This window comes from Schistocerca serialis, chromosome 5 (assembly GCF_023864345.2).
Source record: "Schistocerca serialis cubense isolate TAMUIC-IGC-003099 chromosome 5, iqSchSeri2.2, whole genome shotgun sequence".
NCBI classification, from domain to species: Eukaryota; Metazoa; Arthropoda; class Insecta; order Orthoptera; family Acrididae; genus Schistocerca; species Schistocerca serialis.
This window is the reverse complement of record NC_064642.1, coordinates 35880415-35902476: the sequence shown is the minus strand read 5'-3', so window position 1 is coordinate 35902476 and position 22062 is coordinate 35880415. Positions and strand designations below refer to the sequence as shown.

General features: G+C 40.7%; 1 protein-coding gene across 4 annotated transcripts in view; it reads right to left on the bottom strand.

Annotated features, from left to right (window-relative positions):
- The window catches only part of LOC126481027 (titin), an 804028-nt gene that overhangs the window by 144981 nt on the left and 636985 nt on the right, over positions 1-22062 (bottom strand). For all 4 annotated transcript variants that reach the window (XM_050104491.1, XM_050104492.1, XM_050104490.1 and 1 more), the window contains one exon: positions 13697-13943. In XM_050104491.1, coding sequence (XP_049960448.1) covers positions 13697-13943 — 247 coding nt within the window. The remainder of the gene's footprint in view (positions 1-13696; positions 13944-22062) is intronic.

The window sequence follows — 22062 nt, the reverse complement described above, 5'->3', positions numbered from 1 at the left end:
CTATAAAATAAGCATTTGAATTAATAAGATGCAAAAATAATCACACACTGAACTACTGTTGCAGTGATATAATGTTGACATGATATTAGTGATCCAGCAATACAATCCAAATCAAATGTCTTATGCAAATCTCTGCCTCATGTTCATCACTGGTGGTGATATAGATATGCATATCAAACTGGGTCCTGCTGGGTATTTGCTCAGCTCATAAAGAAGATCTTAATGCCTTGCTGGCCAATGTTCTGTATGGCGAGCCACTCCTTCTCCCCGCCAAGTTCATCAAGGTCTCACCTCCCGCCACATCTGAGGATCTCCCTGCCCTGGTCAAGCATGTCCGCACATACCTCACACATCTCCACACCCCTCTGCCCCGCCCCCACACCACCCCTCCAGTGTTCGTCCATAAGGACCTACCTACATGAGACTTTATTATGCTGTGGGTTGACAATGTGCGGGCAGCCCTTCACCCACCCTACTCGAGCCCTCACCGGGTGCTACACTGCAGTACCAACACATCTGTCATCCACCTTCACGGACGGCCCCAGACAGTCACAGTTAAAAAATTTAAACCGGCGTGGTCCCTCAATGATGAACTTCCTCCCAACACAGCCGCCCTGCCTTCGGCTGACTCATCTCCGTCTGCCGCCACCTCTCACTTGCAGCTGTTGGAACCACTGGCCTGCAGCTCCACCAGCACCCTCGCCCCCACTTCCCATGCCGGCTGCAGCCTACACACACTGCGTTGGCACCAAGATTACAACTTCATCCCATGAGCTTCCCCTCCGCTGTGCTCCGCACTATGAGGGCAAGAGGGGAGGGGTGTGGGGGGGGGGGGGGGGGGGGGAGGGAGAGGCGCTTTGTGGTGTCTCTGGTGCAGAGCGCCCTATCTTTGGGAACTTTTTAAGGCTAGTTGTCTGGCGTGAACTTTCTGCTCGTGATATGTGTAACTTGCATAATTGTTTTTATATAAACCTATATTTCATATCAAAGTGAGTTATCTCTTGACTAATCTTCCATGTTAACCACAGGTACATACAGAATACAAAGCTTTGTTTCAAATAACGGCCCGCTATCTTGCATAACAGTCACACACTGAACAGCCACCAACAGAAAAATACTAACATACATTGTGTACCCCAATTAATTTGCAAATATTAATGTTATAAGTATCTCTAACAAGTTTGAGGCTGTGTAAACCCACTTGTTGTAGTACTTTAACAAAAAAGAAGGTCCTCCACAATGGGATTACTATCTAAGAACTGCAAATAAAAAGCAAGTGTGTATCTTTCTTGCTGCTCTTGGATTAATTGAATATAAATCCAAATACATTCCCTTTCATTTTTTCAGTTAAAATTCTGCAACTGACAGCATTATCAGACAAAGGCACATTTGGAAAAACTTTCTCCACTGACCTCTTATCATAGCATTCATGAAATCTAGCATAGCTGACAGAATGTGTTCCTCTGCAGTGGGATGAGAATGTTTACACTTCACAATTCCTTGTTGACCTTCTATGATGCCAACAAAGTATTACTTAGTACCAATAACTGCCTTGAAAAAGTTTTAATTTTTATCAATGGAGTTTGAATGATTTACTTCTAAGTATCATTTCAGCTTACTTGGAAGCATACACTATTCTGTTAAAATTTCATACACAAAACGCATAGATGTCCCTCTTTACCATTGCTATTTGTTGACATAGAGCCGAAATCAAAATTGTCATCACATTTATGAGATTTCCCCTTCCTCAAGCCCCTGCTACTGATCTGTAGTGAATTCTCTTCACTATCAATTCTATCTTGCTACTTCAAGTCTTATATAACATCACCCCTTTTATAAGGTGATTAGGAGAATTAACTTAATCAATGCACTATTACACTGCATATCAGTGGAAATAGTGATAGGATGGTGAACATCAGCTCTCCCACACCTAATGTTTCCTTCTTCTTTAACTTCTTGCCCAGAAAGAAGCTTTCACCTCAGCCAAAGACTGTAGACACAAGCTCTTGTTACAGTGATGTATCCACTACAGTTGTCATCCAAGTAGCATCAAAAATAAAAATTAATGTAAATGAAGCAGCTGCCACCCAAACAGCACACTCACGTTCAACAATGGAGCTGTGACTGCTACTTACATATGATATTTCTACATCTTCATCTATACTCTGCAAGCCATTGTGAGGTGCGCAATGGAGAGTATGACCCATCGCACCAGTTATTAGCGTTTCTTCTGGTTCCATTCACTTACGGAGTGCAGGAAGAATGATTGTTTGAATGCCTCTGTGCATGCTGTAATTATTCCAATCTTATCATTACGATACCTATGTGACTGATACGCATGGGGTTGTAGTATACTCCTAAAGTCATCGGTTAAAGCCGGTTCTTGAGTCTTTCTTAGTAGACTTTCTTGGGCTAGTTTACATCTATCTTCAAGAGTCTTCCAGATCAGTCCCTCCAGTATCTCTGTGACACAGTCCCATGGATCAAACAAAGCTGCAACCATTAGTGCTGCCCTCCCCCGTACAGTCCCCAGAACTGTTCATAACCCTTTAGCTCTGAACCATGTGGAAGAACTGAAACAGGGACTTCAAAGGTTCTATGACAAACTAGGCTTTGACTTTCTGGACTTGTGCCATAGGGTTGAGAACTGGAAAGTCCCCCTAAATGGGTCAGGTGTGCACTACACGTTACAGTCTGCTACTCAGATAGCTGACTGTGTGTGGGGTGCACACAAGGGCTTTTTAGATTAGGCCAGTCTCCATCCAATCCAGATAGCAATAGCTGTATGAAACCAAAGAAGGCCAAAAGAAATGCCTCCCACAGGTGAGAGTATTAAAATCCTAATGGTAAACTGCCAAATCATTTGCAATACAGTGCCTGAGTTAGAAGCGCTCCTGAAAAGCAGTGAAGCTCATGTAAAACTAGGTACATAAAGTTGTTTGAAAGCTGAAATTGAAAGCCGTGAGATTTTTGAGGTAATTCAGAGTGTATATCGAAAGGATAGACAAATGGGAAATGGATGTGTTGTATTTGCCAGAGAAGACAAGAAACTCAAATACACAGAGAAACAAATTGAAGCTAAATGTGAGAGTGGGTAAGCACAGTATCGAGGGTAGACATAAAATGATAATTGGATCCTTCTATCAGCCACCAGTCATCTCCTGATGTAACCAAGAACTTGAGAGAAAGTCTCAGTTCACTTGCACATAAGCTCCCCAATTATGCTGTAATCATTTGTTGAGACTTTAATCATCCAATAATCAATTGGGAAAATTGGTTTTGTTAGTGGGAATGTGATAAAGACATCCTCTGATACATAATTAATTGCCTTCTCTGAAAAATGCCTAGAAAAGGTACTTTGGAAACCCACTCATGATGAAAATATATTGGGTCTAATGACAACAAATTGACCTGACCTCTTTGACAATGTCCATATTGAAACTGGTATCAATGACCATGACACGTTTGTGGCAACAATGTACACCAAAGTACGAAGGACATCTAAAACAAGCAGAAAGATACATGTGTTCAGTAAATTAGACAAAAAATCAGTACAGTCATACCTCAATGAGGAACTTGAAACTTACAGCATAGGGCAGAAGCATTTAGAGGAACTACTGCTCAAGCTTAAAAGAATAGTTGACCATGCACTGGACAGATATGTACCCAGTAGAACAGTAATAACGAGAGGGAGCCTCCATAGTATACAGTCACTAGAAAAAAATTTCTAAAGAAACAGAGATTATCGTGTAGTAAGTGTAAAAGTGTATGGCTATAGATAGAGAGATGCTGAATGAAAAGCATTTGTCTGTCAAGAGAGCAATGCATAATGCCTTCAATGAATAATATAGCAGAATAATCTCAGATGATATTTCACAAAACCCAAAGAAATTCTGGTCACATGTAAAGGCTGTTAGCGCCCAGTCCCTAGCAAATGAGACAGGAACTGAAACTGAGAGTAACAAAGTAAATGACTAACGCTGCTTTCAAATGTTCCTCTGCAAAGTAAAAACCAGAAGAAATACCTCACTTTAATCCTCGTGCCACTGAAAAGATGACTAAAATCAGTATCAGTGTCAATGGTGTTGACTGTTTGTAGGCTGATTGCACGTCCCCAGTATTCTACCAGTATCCTCCGACTGAGGATATAAGATCATTCCATTTCAAATCCTACAAAGCATTATACCCAGGTATTTGTATGAGTTGGCCAATTCCAACAGTAAATCATTGGTATTATAGTCATAGGATACTATGTTTTTTCGTTTTGTGAAGTGCACAGTTTAACATTTCTGAATGTCTAAAGCAAGTTGCCAATGTTTCCACTACTATGAAATCTTATCACGATCAGACTAAATATTTATGCAGCTTCTCTCAGACAGTACTTCACCACAGATAACTGGATCATCTGCAAAAAGTATCAGATTACCAGTAATACTATCTGCAAGGTAATTGATAAACAACATGAATATCAAGGGTCCCACACTTCCTTGGGGCACATCTGAAGGTACTTCTACATCTGACAATCGCTCTCCAATCAAGATAACATGCTGTGTCCTCCTTGCCATAAGTTCTCAATCCAGTCACAAATTTCACTTGGTACCCCATATGATTGTAATTTTGACAATAAGCATAGGTGTGGCACTGAGTCAAATGCTTTTCAGAAATCAAGAAATACTGCATCTACCTAACTGCCTTGATCTAAAGATTTTCAGTACATCACGCGAAAAAAGTTGGGTTGCACATGACTGATGTTTTCAGAATCCATGCTGATTGGCATTGAGGAAGTCACTCTGTTCAAGATACCCTCATTATGTTTGAGCTCAGAATACCCTCTAAGCTTTCAGAACAAATCGATGTCAAGGATACTGGACAGTAGTTTTGTGGAACACTTCTGCTATCCTTTTTGTAGAAAGGTGTGACCTGTGATTTTTTCCAAGAACTGGGCCCAGTTTTTTGTTCAAGGGATCTGCAATAGATTATAGATAAAAGAAAGGCTAACTCAGCTGTGAATTCAGCATCAAATCTGATAGGGATTCCATCAGGCCTATTGGCACTAATACTTATTTCACTCATCTTTTCAGTGGTACAAAGATTAAATTGGGGCGTTTCTCCTCAGTTTTCCTTTGTAAAGGAACATTTAAAAATGGAATTAATAATTTCAACTTTTGCTTTGTTACCCTCAATTTCAGTTCCTCTTTCATTCACTATGGACTGGACACTAGCTTCGGTGCCACAACAGCCTTTACATATAACCAGAATTTCCTTGGGTTTTGTGAAGTATCATTTGATAATATTCTGCTACAGTAGTCATTGGAAGCACCATGAATTGCTCTCTCGACAGCCAAATGTGCTTCATTCAGCATCTATTTGTAGCCCTACACTTTGTTTTACACATGTTATGCAGAAATCTCTGTTTCTTTAGAATTTGGATAGCAAGCACTACCTGCTTTGCTAACGCACTGCAGACAGTGGAAAGCTCTGGCATCTCATTTGACACTTTGTACATCACATGCTTACAGCCAATAATTCAGTGTAAAGGTGAAGCTATCTGTCACCATTTCGAAAGACATTTAATATTGAATTCTTTTTTTTTTTTGAGAGAGAGAGAGAGAGAGAAAGAGAGAAAATATTACTATAACAGGACACTAGTAACAAAAAATCCAACATAACTAAAAAATATTCTCCCCATCTTGTACAAAAACAAATCTCCCGTGCCTTATCTTTCCAGTCTCCCACCACCTACCACAGTTCCACCATCCAGCCACAGAGGAGCATTCCCCTCGTAACTCAGTACTGGAGCAAATGAATTACATACTCTGCCAGGGCTTAGATTACCTCTCATTGTGCTCTGAAATGAAAAATGTCCTGCCCACTATCCTTCCCACCCCTCCCACCATGGTATTCCGCTGTCCAATGAACCTCCACAATATTCTCATCCATCCTTACACAACCCCTACTCACAATCCCTTACCTCATGGCTCATGCCCCTGTAATAGACCTACATGCATGAGCTGTCCCATACATCCTTCCACCACCACCTATTCCAGTCCGGTCACTAACATCAACTGTCCCATCAAAGGCAGGGCTACATGTGAAACTAGTCATGTGTTCTACAAGCTCAGCTGCAACCACTATGCTGCATTCTATGTAGGTATGACAACCAACAAGCGGTCTGTCCGCATGAATGGCCACCAACAAACTATGGCCAAAAAACAAGTAGACCACCCTGTTGCTGAACACGTTGCCAAACACAATATCCTTCATTTCAATGACCGCTTCACAGCCTGTGCCATATGGATCCTTCCCACCAACACCAGCTTTTCTCAATTGCGCACGTGGGAACTTTCCCTGCAATACATCCTACATTCCTGTAGCCTCAACCTTCATTAGTCACTGTCCTCGCCCATCCAGCCCCTTCCCTGTTCCCATTCCAGCACTACACAGTCATCATTCCACCACCAAACCCAGTCTTTTTATTTCTCTCCTTTTCCACAACTCCCCCCCCCCCCCCCCCCAAGTCTCCCCTGCCCACCGTCTAACCTGCAGTGCTTCACTGTCCACCACCCCCACCATACTATCCCTCCCCCTTCCCACCCCAGCCTTTTCCTTACCCCCACCCAGTCGCCACTCCCATCATGCAGTGGTGCTGCTGAAGACCTTAATGGCCGAAAGCTTTAACTGTGAGAGTCTTTTTGTTGTGCATATCTGCGACTCAGCATCTCTGAGTAGCAACTTTCCTTCACATAATATTGTTACATTCCATCCTGTATTTTCCATTATTTTATTAAAAAATACTGGCATTTGATTATGCTTGTGGAACTTTTCTGCCGGTTTTATTCTATCCATGGCAGTAATTCACAAGTGGATTAAAGCTTCTTGGTTTTCAAGAGAAGATTTTATCCAATCATGCTGCTGCGAAAGATTTTTGTGATGAAGGACATTAGGAAATGGTTAAGTTGCAGACAAGCCCAATATTGTCATTATTCCATCCTGGATTTTCCATTGTTTGACGACAGTTAAAGTTTGCTGTAGCAAATTGCCTTTCAAATACATACAGTTTAATTTTATTGCCATATTAATAATCACTAGATGCTTCCCTTGCAGTGCACATTTAACTTATTTAAATGTCTCATTATATCTCTGAGAAAATGTGTGTGAGCGCAACGGAGTAAGGTGTCAATGTAGTGAAATATGGCTGCCTGGAAAATAGCCTATCACCCGCACCTGACTAGCAGGTGAGCTATGTGCACTAATGCATGTGTGCGAGACAGGGTTGGAATAGCCTATCCAATAAGCCCACAAACATTGAAAAATTCTTGTCAGTTTGCTACCTATCCATTACTGAATCAATGGATGAAAGGTTGACAGTCTTGTTTCTCAGTATTTCCTAGATAAGCTTTTTAACTTTTTAACATACTTAATGTTATTGTTTGTTGGCATTAAAACAGCCCTTTCATACAGCCAACAATGCATCTTGTGTTTTTCTCATATATCCACATATGCTATAGCTGTTAATTCAGCTACTGACTTGACTGTATCGCAAAAATTATAGTGAAATAAAATCGGAATACTAGTGGAATTGACTGGAAATCCTCACTTGCTAACAAGTAGCAATTGCTGAGCAAGTTGTTGTGCACCTGTTTCTGAGTATCGTCAGATTACTTGTGAAACCAATTTTGCATGCTTGTTTCCTTAAGGCCAATGAGTGGAAACAAGCATTAAGTTCACATTAGGGGATGTTAAAAATCTCCTGCCAGGAGAACAAAACCACCTATAAACTACTCATTTCCCTATATCTCATAAAGCATAATCAAGTGCTTTTCTTACCATTTTGTGAGTCATAACCCATTCAAACAAACTGATAAAGTTGAACTTTGATTTAATCAAAGCTTCTGCTTATGTTACAAAGAGGTTGTTGTGAAATCTACAGATTCATCTGTACATTCACAGGTAAATGCACTATTCAACTGCCGACAACAGTGTTGATGCAATCCTCAAAGATGCCACAACCAAGTGCCCTCCCTGCTGAACCAGCAAAATACTAAACAAGATGCATTTTCAATTCCTCTGGATGTTTAAGGAAACAAATACCATCACTTCCAGCCTGAATGGCGCTTAACAGATTGACACAGGCTTGCTTTGATCAGTGACCAACAGTTGTCTATTATTTTACACAAATACTTGAATGACATTAATTTTGTTGTTATCTTCCTACCAAATACCCATCTATGACCTCTTAGTCACTTTTATGTGGCTCCTGAAGCCTATGTTGACAGCAAGAGAGTGTTGCTAGTAATAGAGAATACTGGTCCTCAAGGAATATAAATGTTTGGTTAAAAACTTCCTAAGACTGTAAGCTGAGTGAAAGATTGGTAAGCATTCTCCACATTTTGCATGAGACTGTGTTTGCTGAAACGATTTTTAAATTTATTCCAAAGACTTTTTTGATTTTATGAGATACACGTTGCTGAGTTGCTTTGGGAACCACATGCCAAATGCCTCTGCCAATGATATGTCCCAATGTGACAATAGGGTCCATAAATTTAGCAAATTATTATGAGGACTATAACATATATGGATTACATTTGACATTTAGAGGAAAGAAGAAAATTCCAAGAGTAATGAAGATGTAAGAATATGCTTCTTGACCCAGTGTCATCATCATGATCATTATCATCTTGTACAGCCAGCTGTTGGCTGGGTCTGTGTGAAACATAAGCCTCTCTATCATCTTCTACCTTCCAGAAAGAAATTTTCACTCTGCAGCGGAGTGTGCGCTGATATGAAACTTCCTGGCAGATTGAAACTGTGTGCTGGACCGAGACTCGAACTTGGTCCTGAGTTCGAGTCTCAGTCCGGCATACAGTTTTAATCTGCCAGGAAGTTTCATCTTCTACCTTCCCACCATCAGTCTTCTCCTTTCCTTTTTCACTCCTTTCACCCACATGTCCCTTCATCTTCCTCTTGTTTTTTTTTTTTTTTTCTTGTCTCTTTCATCTTGTGTATATTTATGGTTATCTTTTCCTCCATTCACTTATCACATCCACAGAATCTAAGTCTTCATTCCTCTATCCTATCCTGTAGTGGATCCTCCTCCACTAATTTTATGATCCTCTCACTCCTTAACTAACCATCTTTCTCATTCCAATACTATTTTTCAAGAAGTTCCTCTCTTTAGCTCATATTTTACTTCTTGTTCTTCTTTTCATTACCCAGATCTTTGAGGCATGTGAGCGTGGGGACACATTACACCTGATACATAGCTATTTTCCTTTTTTTGAAGCTTTAAACACTCTTCTGGACAGTAGACCTATTTCATTTCATAGTGGTGTTCCTGTTGCTGTCTTACAGCAAAAGTTAGATCCTACTGTAGATGTTCCTACTCTGAATCTGTGTTTCTCTCCTCTCACCCATCCTTCTATTTTTGTCCAAATTTGTGTTTCCAAAACTCATCAAACACCTTTGCACAATGGTTCATCAATGTCATTCCCCAATATATTTTGCACTCTTTTCTAACACTGTTCTTGAAGATCAGGACAGTTATTCCCTTCTTCCTGTCTTCTGGAATCCTTCTCTCATTCCACTCAATTTCCACCACTCAACAGTGTCCCTGTATTCCCAACTCTTCTGCTGTTCTACCATTAATATAATCATCTCATCCATTTCTGGTGCCTTCCGCCCTTTCATTTTTGTCAAAGCATCTTCAACTTCCCTCCACTTTAATTCCTTTTCTGTTTGCATTTCCTCTTATTTCCCTTCCATTTCTTGTTCCTCATCCAGGTCTCCATTTGGTTTCAAGAGCTCTTAAAAATCCTCCTTCCACATGATCTTGAGCTTGTCCTTACTTTCCATGTCTTGGACACTTTTATTTACCATTCAAACATAGTCTGCCATACCATTCTGCCTCTTATTTTTATTTTTAATCCTCTCTTGTAGTACCTTTTAAAAACTTCACTGTTCTCCTCTATTGTTCTAGCCCACTCTTACACCCACCTCCTTCTCTTCTCTATTACCACTCTTTTTTGGCTCTTTTCTTCTTGTCGGGTACTCACCTCTTGTCTATAGTCTATCAGATGTGATGGAAAATGGTGTAATGAAACACTTGCAGATAGATGACGCGCTAAACAGAAGGGGCTGCTCACTAAATTCCGAAATCCAATCTTCCTCGAGAATGTAGAGCATATATTATTACTACCAAGTTTCAAATTGTGTAATGATCATCATTCAAAGATAAGGGAAATAAGAGCCCGTCCTGAGGCATTAAGACAGTCATTTTTCCCTTGCACGATCTGCGAGTGGAATAGAGGTGGGGGAAAATGGTTCAAATGGCTCTGAGCACTATGCGACTTAACTTCTGAGGTCATCAGTCCCCTAGAACTTAGAACTACTTAAACCTAACTAACCTAAGGACATCACACACATCCATGCCCAAGGCAGGATTCGAACCTGCGACCGTAGCGGTCATGCGGTTCCAGACTGTAGCGCCTAGAACCGCTCGGCCAGGGGGGAATATGTCTTTGGCGTGAATTGTGCCCTCCGCCACACACCGCTTGGTGGCTAGCGGAGTATATATGTAGATGCAGATGTACAAGACCTCCAATTATCATGAGCAAGCTTGTTCAGTCTATGGAGATGATGCTGATGTGATGCTTAAAGCTAACAGCAGCAGAGATGACGTAGCCACACTAATTGACAGCTCAGTGACGGAAAAGACTCAAAACTATATAATGGAAAGGTAGCCATGCTGATAGAAGAGCAATGGCAGAAAATAAACTTGCAAATGAAGATGAAAGAAGACTGAGCATCCACACAATTTTTTTTTTATTTGAGCACATAACACATCCTTACTGAACAAAGTGATGCAATAAGAAAGTCCTTAGAGAAATAGAAGTTTTATGTTAAAAAGCAGTAGTCACATAAATTATGGTAACAAAAATATTTCCATATGCCACCAAAATATTCAGTCATCCAGAAATATAATTTTAAACACAAAGATTTTGCTAAACATGTACTACATTTTATTTTTCACAATAAAGGATGGCAGCCAAAAACAGTTGCAGGATAGAATTTTTTTATTAAAATTCTTGACCAAGGTTTCGGTAAATATAAATATACCTTCATCAGAAGTACATTTCCTGAATAGAAAGACACATTCATTAGAAAAGCCATATCAACGAAAGTGAGAAACAGAAGCTTAAATAACGGTGAAATTGCTAAAGTAATACAGGCACACAATCTTTAGTACTTACTAAAATTACATCATGCACTGGAGAATAATGAAACAATTATGCCAAAAGGCGTCGTCAGTAATTAAAATATCATCTCCATTTGTACGACATGTGTAATGGGTACAGGATCAAAGCGAACAGTTTAACAATGTTACTTCGCCTATGAACTGTTGAGACACGAGTGTGAAGGCACTAAGGTAGATTGTTTCGCCGAGAGAGGGCACTTGCATGTGCCAGACTCGCGCATATTACAATCCATAAATACATACATAAGCGCATCAAAATTATTAAAGGTTGTGTTAATTCAAACTTTGTCTTAATAAATAAAGCGTATCACGGCAATTAAAGACATTTATGTAAACTATAAATATAGAACCAAATTTATCTGTGTCCTAGTGTCAAACGGATAAAGCTTGCGCTTGGAACATCTAACGAGAGAGTACTGTACCTCACAGAAGATAGACTAATCACAATTCAGAGTAAAACAATGGTGTTATGGTACATATTTACTTAAGCTAAGACAGTGAATAAAAGGAGGAGGTGTTTCCATTCGTATAGGAAGATGATGGAAGACCGTGCATAATCAGGTCAAATGGCGAAAATGAATACATTATTTCCTTAGCAGGTTTAAATGAAAAAAATTGTGTTTTAATGCAGTATACGACGAACGTGGAAGGAAATGATCAGTTAGCAAGAAGTATACAGTCAGATAATACTGAGTCACTGTAGCAAAAACAAAAGAACAAATGATAACCCATATCCGATAATATGAAGTGGGTGAGGATGTATCAGTGACAAAATTGGAGTTTTAATGCAGTGTGAGGCACATGTGGAAGGAAGTGATCAATTACAGGGAAGCGTACAGTCAGATAATTGTGAATTACTAAAGCAAAAGCAAAAAAGAACATATGGTAACCTACATTCTATGAAACACAGTGGGCCAGGATGACCAATCATTGTTGCAAATAGGGTGCTGATTTACCATTCTAAACTAGAGGCAAAACTGCACAGAATTTCACAAAACTAATTGTGATCACTCAAGATCAGCTGTCAAGGTTATGATAATTGCTGCCTATCAGACTGGGATTAGTTGTTGTTGTTGTGGTCTTCAGTCCAGAGACTGGTTTGATGCTGCTCTCCATGCTACTCTATCCTGTGCAAGTTTCATCATCACCAAGTAACTACTGCAACCTACATCCTTCTGAATCTGTTTAGTGTATTCATCTACAATTTTACCCTCCACACTGCCCTCCAATACTAAAGTGGTGATCCCTTCATGCCTCAGAACATGTCCTACCAACCGATCCCTTCTTCTAGTCAAGTCAAGCCACAAATTCCTGCTCTCCCCCATTCTATTCAGTACCTCCTCATTAGTTACGTGATCCACCCATCTAATCTTCAGCATTCTTCTGTAGCATCACATTTCAAAGGCTTCTATTCTCTTCTTGTCTAAACTATTTATCGTCCGTGTTTCACTTCCATACATGCCTACACTCCCTACAAATACTTTCAGAAAAGATTTCCTTACACATAAATCTATACTGGAAGTTAACAAATTTCCCTTCTCCAGAAGAGTTTTCCTAGCCATTGCTAGTCTACATTTTATATCCTCTCTACTTCAACCATCATCAGTTATTTTGCCTCCCAAATAGCAAAACTCATTTACTACTTTAAGTGCCTCATTTCCTAATCTAATTCCTTCAGCATCACCTGATTTAATTCAACTACATTCCATTATCCTGGCTTTGCTTTTATTGATATTCATCTTAATCCTCCTTTCAAGACACTGTCCATTCCGTTCAACTGCTCTTCCAGGTCCTTTGCTGTCTCTGGCAGAATTACACTGTTATCAGCAAACCTCAAAGTTTTTATTTCTTCTCCATGGATTTTAATTCCTACTCCAATTTTTTCTTTTTTTTTTCCTTTACTGTTTGCTCAATATACAAACTGAATTGATACTGAGGTTAGAACCATACTAAAATGACAATGTATAAACTCTGAGTGTGTTGTAATAGATTGCATCACTTTCTAATAGGGACCCAGTGTGATGCTGCAAAGCTGACAACTGTTTAAAAGCTTTTGGGGTGAATTGTTCAATCGCGATATTTACAGAATTTTTCACCATTCAATTTTAGAAGACACACTTCAATCAATACTGCTATGTGCATGATGAATGTGTCATGCCTTCTGTAAGAGACTGATATCATATACAAATCAAGGAATTACTTTATTTCAAGGATTTCTTTATTCACTTCTTCATTTTACGCCTCAATAAGTGGTGTAGTAAGTACATGTAATAGTGTCTTGCAATCAAGTTTTTACATGAAAGGTTATCATTTTATAGCTTATCCTTATATCTGATTCACTGACAGTTAAAACATCAGAAACTATGAATTTCATCTGCAAACCCAACAAGATATGCAGCTTCCAAAACAGTAACAACAACAATTACACAAATGATCACTTACCATCAATAATACCCTCCAAAACAACATCTGCTCCTTGATCAACAATCACTCCATTGAGTGGACTAATAAATCGGGGACCAACTGATTTCCTGACTGGTTTTGGAGAAGCCACTGGAGTTGAGTAGCTTGATGTTGAGCTCTCTTGGCTTTCCTCTGCGGCATTTGATACCTTCAAGAAGGATGTTTGGTGAATATCAGGCTTATCTTTATCCACCTGATGTACTTCCACTGTTTTGTGGCTTTCAACCTGAAGAAAAAACTACATTTTAGAACAACCACAAAAACCATTTTACATATATTGCTACAAGTAACTGCACCTCTATCATTATTTTCTTTTTAATGATTCCATACAGTAAGGAGAAAGAGCACATTGATAATGTCCTCTGTGCTGACACTAGATTCTATTCCAGAACAAAACTGAGAGCCCAAGAGGCAGTCTAAGTTTATGCAATGCCTAGAGTGCTGACGAAATGTGGGGCCTCTACTAAGCTATATATACTCTACTTTTTTATATTTTTAAACCATTAACTGACCAACATGGGACACAATACTCAAGGCATTAGGATCTGACTGTATAAGCTTCACTGACTGGAATTCAATTTTGACCCTATTTCATGCAATGAACCCAGTTCATGAACTCACTATGTTTTGTAACACTAAATTTCGATCAAATGAACCAGATCCAGTGTTGACCAATAGTAGCACAAAACATGCTTGGCAACATCACTAAATCTGTTATCGACAAGATAATTGCACTTTTATAGTGTATTGTAGTAATATATTGCAGATATTTAGTATTTAATATTGACAATATTGTCACACCAATGTGTAACAGTCTTCTCATTATGCCAGCCTGCCTGCAATATGTCATCTTTACGGTGTGTAGCAATCTATCCTTTTCCTAATATTGTTGATATTCCTACCTGGAATTTCCATTGTATTTATTACTGACATTTTCTTGTCACAAAGATGGCGGAAATAGCTGTTTTTATGTGAAAACTCTTAAAGATTTATAAATAAAACAAATGTTATTCAAATTCTACATCTTTATTCTTCAAATCTAAATACTTATTTCTCAAAATAGTCACCCTGGCAATGAACAAATTTCTCACAATGACAGGCCAGATTGTTGATATAGTCACTGTAGAATGTTTGATTTTGTGATGGAGTCACAACCTCACCTCTGACTGCACCAATTCATACTATCAAAGTGAGGTTCTTGAAGGTGTTCTTTAAGCTTTGGGAACCAATGAAAATTGGATGGAGCCAAGTTGGAACTGTATGGAGGATGAATCAGGACAGTGAAGTCAAGGCATTGGATTTTTGTAGATGTTGTAGCACTAATGTGTGGCTCTGGCATTGTCATGCTGAAGGAGAGCATACTCTACATGTGGACAAACTATTTGAATTCATGCTTTCAGTTTCTGAGGGTTTTGCAGTACCTTGCAGAGCTTATGGTGGTACTTTTATGCATGAATTCCAAATTCACCACACCTTGAACATCCCAGAATACTGTAAGCATTATTCTGCCAGCTGGTGGCATGGCCTTGAACTTTTTTTAGCATTGGTGATCCTAGTTTGTAGATTATGTGACTGCTGGTGCTCTTTTGCCCTTGGGGTCCCAGCTTTTATCACCTGTCACACATTGTTGTTGAGGAACCCATCGCCCTCATGCTCAGAAATGCAAAATAAATAGTTGACTGGTGCCCAATCTCCTCTGTTTCATGTCAGGACTGAGCATCTGAGGCATCCGCTGTGCACACAGCTTTCTGTACTGCAGTTCTGTAATGATAGCCTGTACACGTTCTTGTGATATGCCATATTTACTTGAGAGCTGTCTCTGTGTCATCCAATGATTATCCCTAATGAGTTCATCAACCTGATTCTGATGAGTCTCATCAGTTGCCAAACTTGGTCATCCACTCCAAGTTCTGTCACATAAGTTGATGTTAGCACCACCGTTTGGTCCATTACAAGCATGAACAACCTAACATCACACATTACTGATGTTGATACAATCATCACCATACACAGCTTTCATTCTTCTGTGGATTTTGATTGGAGGCATATTTTCTGCATGTAGAAACTCAATTATAGCATGCTGTTTCACCCACACCAACATAGTTACATTCTATACTACCGTGTTATACATCATAATTCGGAGTCCTGTACTGACAGAGGGTTACAACTTTCATCAGCAAAGCAGGAAAATCAACTGAATAATATGCATGATAAGTAATATCTCAACTGATATTGAGAAAAGAATAAAAAATTTGAAGGCATTACTTTCCAGCATGATCTCGTATACATGGGAAACATTGTTACCAAAGGTCTCCACAAGATATTGACCAATTTTCTTCAGGTTTATACTCAATACTCTAATGAACATTCAGACAGACACACAGGTTATAATGTTTTAAACATATGTAATATACAAATATAAATGCAATATATAATGGGAGAAACACTGTTACCTTGTTATAAAAAATTCTGAATAGTTTTTGACCAATTTACTCTGATAGTTCAGACAGACATAAACCATATATATATTTTTAACATATAAAAGTTTCTGTAATATAAACAACAATGTACAGGTTTTCTATGAAAAGTGACTGCAAGAAAGAAAATGATGTACTGTGCTCTCCTGTGAAAATGTGTACTTTTGTTTTCATTGTCACAGTCTGTTGTAACTAGAGTAGCAGGGTACTTAAACCATTGAACGAATTGTTTCTCCCACCTATATTCTTTCTCATTACATATAATTTTAATTGAAAATTGTAGACACAGTACTGTGCTGTTTAGTTTTCTTTCTCATAGTTGGATTTCACAGAAAACATGAAAGTTGCATTTATGGCTTATCAGCTTATGATTAGAATACTATTACGGAATCTGAATTTACAGTAACAATAAATAAGGCTCGAGGTCGGAGAGAGGGGGAAGAGACAACTGACATGGGGTGTGGGTAAGGAGGAGGCATGAGGCAAGGAGGAGGGTGGGGTGGGGTGGGGGGGTGGGGATGCAGAATGGGGTGGGCAGTAGTGTAGTGCTGCTTGTGGGAGTGTGTGAGGAAATGGGGGAGACAGAAGAGGGCTGCTAGGTCCAATTGGGAAGGGGTAGGTAAGCGGAGGACAGGGACTAACAAAGGTTGAGGCCAAAGAAGTTACAGGAATGTAGGAAAAGATGCAGGGAGAGTTCCCATCTGAGCAATTCAGAAAAACTGGTGTTGGTAGCAAGGACACAGGTGGCACAGGCTGTGAAGCAGTAATTGAAGTGAAGCACATTTTGTTGTCGTGCATGTTCATCAACCGGATGGTCCACCTCCCTCTCGGCCACAGTTTCTTGGTCGCCATTCATACCCACAGTCAGTTTGTTAGTCATTATTCCCATGTAGAAAGATGAAGAGTGGTTGTAGCTTAGTTTGTAGATTATGTGACTGCTCTCACAGGTAGCCCTGACTCTGATAGAACAGAAGATGCCTTTGACCAGACTGGAATAGGTGTTGGTGAGAGGATGTATGGGACAGGTCTTACACCTAGGTCTATTGCAGGGATATGAGCTATGAAGCAATGGACTGCAAAGTAGGTATGGACAAGGGTACTGTGTATGTTCAGTAGGTGGCAGAATACAACTGTGGGATGGATGGGATATTCCTCGTTTTTGGGCACAACAAGAGGTAGTCAAAACCCTGATGGAGACTGTTATTCAGTTGCTCCAGACCTGGGTGGTGCTGAGTCAAGAGGGGAGTGCTCCTTTGTGGCCATACAATGGATATGCGGGAGGTGGTAAGTGGCAGTAGAGACAAGGGCAGTAGATATGTTTATGTACAAGTTTGAGAGGGTTATTTTGGTCTGTGAAAGCCTCAGTGGGACCCTTGGTACACTTGGAGATGGACTGCTTGTCATGACAGATGTGATGATCATGGGTGGCAATGCTGTATTGAATTGACTTCTTGGTATGGAATGGGTGGCAGCTGTAGACGTGGAGGCATTGATAGAGGTTGGTAGGTTTGATAAGGATGTAGGTACTGATGTAGCTACCTCTGAGGTGGAGGTCAACATTGAGGAAGGAGGACCAGGTGAAGCAATGGGGAAGAAGGTGTTGAGGTTTTGGAGGAATGTGGACAGGATGTCCACACCCTTGGACCAGATCATGAAGATATCAGTGAATCTGAACCAGATGAAGGTTTTGGGATTCTGGGAGGTTAGGAAGGATTCCTTGAGATGGCCCATGAATAGACTGTATCAAAACTGATTACAAATTATCACAGATAACATTAAATAAATGGTGCCAAGCGAGTACTCATTACTGTAACACACATTTGTTTGTAGGTGATGCGTTCAAAGGAGAATTAATTATTGGTGAGGAAGTAAAACTACCAGTCACAGTCGGATTCAATAGTAAGGAAAAAACACTTTGTACAATTAATAATTCTCTCTTGTAATAAAATGGAAATAAAATTTTTGGTCCAGTGCCTACTTAGGTCACATGTACATTGAAACTGATCAAGTGGGCACTTATTTCCAGTAAGGAAGAGAAGAACAAGGTGTCCACAGTTCACTGTTCCTGACCTGTACATACTACCATTTGAATTACCAGCAAGTAGAACTGACAGCTGTTCGACACTGCAAGTAATGGCTTGTACAGACTGTATCAAAACTGATTACAAATTATCACAGATAACATTAAAAAGTAAAATGCATCATATAAAAAACTTAATTTTGTAGGAATTTTCTGTTAGAATGAAAATATTTTAAGAGTAAAGGATACCACTCATTGAAAAACAGACTTGTTGAATCCTTGACAAACACACAGGAGAGTCAGTTACAAATGAGCACCGACGCAGTCACACAATATCACCCTTGACTGGAACCATTGAACTGTACCCTTCATCAGGGTTTGATTATCTATCATGCCCTAAAATGAGGGACATCTTACCCAGATCCTTCCCACCCATCTTAAAGTGGTGTTCCATCACCCACCCAACTCACACAGTATCCTACACAATCCCTATGCCATTCCCACTCCTAACTCCTAGCCACAGGGATCGAACCCCTGTGGAAGACCCAACACTTCCTATCCCAATTGTGACACAGGCTTATCTATGAAAGCAGCCATGTCATATACCAACTTGCTGCAAACCTTGCATAGCTTCTTCTGTGAGTATTTTAGCATATGCAGGGCTGTGCTCCTGCATATTTGACCACATTTATGTATAAGCTTGGTATGCCAAATACGGCCTCTGCCTCAATGCGCAGGATGTTTAGAGCCTCCCGTAATTGCCACTGCATCCAGGGGTGCCAGCACACCATTACAGGGTGTGCAGGTTGTGGTGCATAGTGCAGCGCTCTGGCACCTACTTGTGTCCATGTGGGCAAGTGTCCGTGTGACATGACGCATATACTCTTCCATCAGACACATACTTATGTCAGTGCATCGCCTGTCAGCTGCGCATTACACCCCAGGCTCCGACTGACCAACAGCCACTGCAAGTCGCAGATACGGTTCAGAAGCCTGCCTCTGCTGCTGCCTGCAAATGTGCCATCTCACTCTCTCCATGGGCCTCATAAGATGTTGCACTTCCACTGGCCACTCACAGGGGCATCACTTCACAGTATGTGCGTGTTACTGCCCACGAGACCATAGCCTGAAGGGTCCGTGTCAAAAAGGCGTCTTGCTACTCATCAATGGGCAGCCTACGAGCTCACAGCCTTGTGGGACAGTGTCATGATTTATCCTTCCTACTCCACATCACTTTGACATTTATGTGCACCTATTAGACACTGTCGAAGATCGGCATTTCTGTTACCAAGTTGTGTGGAGAGCCATTCTCAGAATGTATATGTAGTTTAGTCTTGTTAATAAACAGCTGTTATAGCCAAGTGGCAGTAGTGAAGTACTTCACTACTATCAGTTACACCACTCAGTTAAGAATGCTTCGGTAAAGGCTATGAGGCTAATGGTTTTGGGTGGGTATAAGTGCTATCCTCACATCTACCATGATCAGTAATGGTGACGTGGGTCATGGTTAGTTTTCCTGAAGCACGGTTTCTTTTTCAACATTGTTCATGTGGTTTTCAATCAAATGGATTTTTGCTTCTGTACTAGTTCATTTTGATGGAGCAATGTATTCAATGCTTATTGCACTGTTGATTGGTTGTCTCGATTTTGGTTGGTATTCATTTGAGTTCATTTCACAAATGGCTTCAAAGGTTTTTAGTAGTTGCAAGTATGTGAACTTGGTTTCTTGGTAGTTGTTCTGTTTTTCTGCATATGTCAGGAGGTCCAGTCATGTTTTTTACAAGTGTGAATTCTCTTAATTTATGATGCAAGTCTGTGTTGTTTTCATTGTTTAAAGATTCTAGTTCCACTTTGCTGGCAGCAAGATTTCAGTGTCATTTTGTATTATCACGTTTATCCAATCGTCGGAGCTCTCTTTGACTCCAGTCACTCGATTACAGGGTCTGCAAATTCAGAACCTGTCACAGACCATAACTCACCCGACTCATGTTTTTGCTAGAAAAGCTGTATCTCAGCACGCAACTCCTACACTGACTTTTCGAGTGTTTGATGGTCACAAAGTGGAGTGGGCCCTATACCACAACAATTGGGGATAAACTTCATAGCATATGGCACATAAGGTAAGCAGCACAGTGGTTACTTTACTGTAAGTGCGGATGCAGAAGTCTTTTGTCTGTATCGTCAATTTTTCCCAGACCCTCATCTGGAGGAGAAAGACGGTAGAACGGTTAGACAGTTGCTTTTGGTTGTGCCAAGTGTGTTCCATTTTCTTGGTTAATGAGAGACAATCTTCCCCACAGTGTTCAAGTGAGCAAGATCATGTACAGTATTCCGACTGGGCATCAATTCTTTTGTGTATGGTAAGATGGACACTTTCAGCCAGACAGTGTGCAACATTGTCATGCCTTGTGGCCCTCAGTTTCATGTTCATAGAGTTCTACAGAGGAAGTCCCTCTGCTCTCAGCCCAGCCCTTGCATATGATGCCATCGGCCACTGGTCCTGACACGGCCAGCCCCACATCACCACCGAGCCTACTGATGATGAGTCCTACCTTATTGTCATAGCCGTCCCTCCCATCATCACCAGCCCAGTTGATAATGTTGCCAGCCTTCTATCAATCCAGTCATCACCAGCCCTATCATGGCCAACCCCACTGTCGTCACCAACTGTAACGACGATGATGCCACCTTTCTCCTTGACAGTTCAGTCATCAATGGCCCTGTCATAGCCTATGCTGCAGCTGGTACACCTGACTCGATGGTGTCGCCATGACCGGCTCAGTGGCCTCTCCCACCATTGCTGATGGCCCCGCTGCCAGTATCACTGTCTGTGGTGGCACCACAGTTCTGCCATGTGTTCTTCTGTGCCTCGGGTAGCGCATTCATTGAAAGTTTGCTGCACGCCCCACCTACCCCTGGCTGTCCCTGCCGTTGCCTCCAGAGGCCAGTTATCATTCCCCCACATGGACACGGCATGTTTCTTTTGTTGGGACCATTTCCTTGTGATACTTAATGGATTAGTTGTATATATTCTTGTGAACTGCACTGAGATTTTGGAAGTTTTTGTGAAATGTGTAGGTGATTTTTCTATTCTTGTGTCTCAGATGTCAATGGTCCTGCATCACATGCTCAGCAATCTTGTTAGTTGTATCTTGCATTTCTATTCAAATGTTCATGTTAATCATTGGGTTCTTTTTATGCACAGAATTTTGATTTCATTCACCACATATGGAATGCAGCGTTGTGTTCCAGTATTCAGCAATTTCTAGGTCACTTTTCAGGAACACGTTTACACAATGGTTGACTGTACTATAATTCTATTCCAGTTTGAGACAACCTACATTTGTGGCTGTGTTGTACCTTCTCCCTTGGCTGCTATGCTTCTCTGAGATTGTTGCACCATATCATTTTAAGGTTGGACAGGTGTGGTACGCAGGGCTGCAGCCCCGCACATTCGGCCACTACAGTTACATATACACTTTCTGGGTAAAGTAAGACCCTACCCTCAGCCCGCATGATTTTTATCAGTACGAGAGTCACAGACCTGTGTACTGGGAAACCTCCTGCAGCTGCCACAGCATCTGGGAAAACCACATGAGACACTATGTGGCATGCAAATTGCAGCACACAGCATAGCAGTCTGGCACCTACTTGCACCTGCACAGTCAGGCATCCACATGACACTGTACACGTACTCTTCTGCTGGACACGTACATACGTTGGCACTCCGCCCCTCGATGACGAGTTACGCTCCAGACCCTGACCGACCGACAGCCACTACGAGTCACATATATGGATTATATGCCTGCCACTGTCACTGCCATTGCCCGCCAAAGTGCCATCTCATC